Source organism: Sporobolomyces salmoneus (genome assembly GCF_050403485.1).
Source record: "Sporobolomyces salmoneus JCM6883 DNA, S_salmoneus_JCM6883_v1_ctg197, whole genome shotgun sequence".
In the NCBI taxonomy this organism is placed as follows: domain Eukaryota; kingdom Fungi; phylum Basidiomycota; class Microbotryomycetes; order Sporidiobolales; family Sporidiobolaceae; genus Sporobolomyces; species Sporobolomyces salmoneus.
In genome coordinates, this window is record NW_027480966.1 from 1 (window position 1) to 1,372 (window position 1,372).

General features: G+C 50.7%; 1 protein-coding gene across 1 annotated transcript; it reads left to right on the forward strand.

Annotated features, from left to right (window-relative positions):
* Window positions 1-165: 165 nt before the first annotated feature.
* JCM6883_007291 (uncharacterized protein) lies at window positions 166-810 on the forward strand (the record flags this gene model as incomplete). Its single annotated transcript, XM_076635740.1, has 3 exons — window positions 166-384; window positions 449-511; window positions 574-810. 3 exons carry the CDS (start codon window positions 166-168, stop codon window positions 808-810), a joined length of 519 nt encoding a protein of 172 aa, XP_076484277.1.
* Between the last annotated feature and the right edge of the window lie 562 nt (window positions 811-1,372).

Below are 1,372 nucleotides of genomic sequence, written 5' to 3' on the forward strand. Positions count from 1 at the left end.
TCGTTTTTCTTCTTCGCCGCGCGGAAAGCTGACTTATACTCGTCGATTCGCTCTCTCAAATTAGCTCACCCCCAACCGAAAGATCTCGATGCTCTGCGTCGATCAGAAAGGACTCGTCTCATCGGAAAGGTTCTTGCAGAAATTGAGTACTTGGATCATTCTGAGATGAACCGACAACTTCAGGCCTTCACTCTCGCCCACCGATACTTGTCGAAGGACCAAGCAAAGCAAGAACAAGAAGCAGATCCCCTCACGGCACCGATCAAACTCTCAAACGAAGTACGCGAAGCTGCTCGCTCAATCATCCAAGAGAAGAAGAAGCATCTCTCCGAGTCGGCGAGTCAATTCAAGCGAGAATGGACTGAGGAGGAAAAGGTGAAAATTGTGAGTTCTTTTTCACATTGATCGAGCACGCTACCTTCTGACTCAGTCTTCGCCATCCATTCAGGCGGCTATGAATGAAGAATTGATTGACGAGGTCATTGGATACGGAGGACAAGAAGCTCTCCAGGTTCGTCGCAGAGTTCTCCCTTCTTGCTGCAGGACTGACTTACTCTGCTTCCGTTTCTGTAGGCTCTCGAAAGTCTGCACGCGAAGAAAGAAGCTTCGAAGTCAGCGCGAGCGCTTGCGACAGCTTCTTCGACTTCTACTCGCCAAAAATCGTCGCAGCCGCCTTCGAAACGTTCGAAGAAATCCAACCACGCCGAAGACACCAAAGATGTCAAGGGTGCCAAAGCCGGAGCTGGAGTCGACGTCGACGTAGAAGACGCCGACAACGAGATCGCCCCTCAACGATACCGTCGAGCCTGACTCAGGTGAATCTCTGGTTTGAAGTTTTGTTTCTTCTCTTTTGTTCTGGAATCCGAGTATATCTTATGTGCTTACTTTGACTCTGACACTCTTTCCTCCCTTGCGAGATACACTATGGCGACTGGCTCGAGGCTTCCGAGCGCGTGATAGCTGCGAGAACGTTAGGCCTGAAGGACCGGTTCAAGCTCAATCAGGATACTTTGCGGCCGTCTCCCCTGTTCGACACTGCCAGCGTAGAGTTGACTCCCTTCAGTCTAAGTGAACGTCAAGGTACAGCTCCAGAGAGCGGAGAGCGATACTCATCGCAGGTTTTCTAACGGAGACAGCCAGGGAGACCGTTTCGTTTTCCCACCCTCGAGACGAACTGCGAACGCTCGCGACTCGTTGTCCGACTCCTCTAGCTCACGCTTCGCAGCAGGACTATCCGATATAAGCTCGATGTTCAAGCTTGCAATGTCTCGAGAGTAACTCTCATGCATTCTCGTCACGATTGTTGGAGGGGACGAGAAAGGGGTAAGTGTTTAAAGAAAGGATCTAGCAAACTTGACAAGGGAAGAGACTA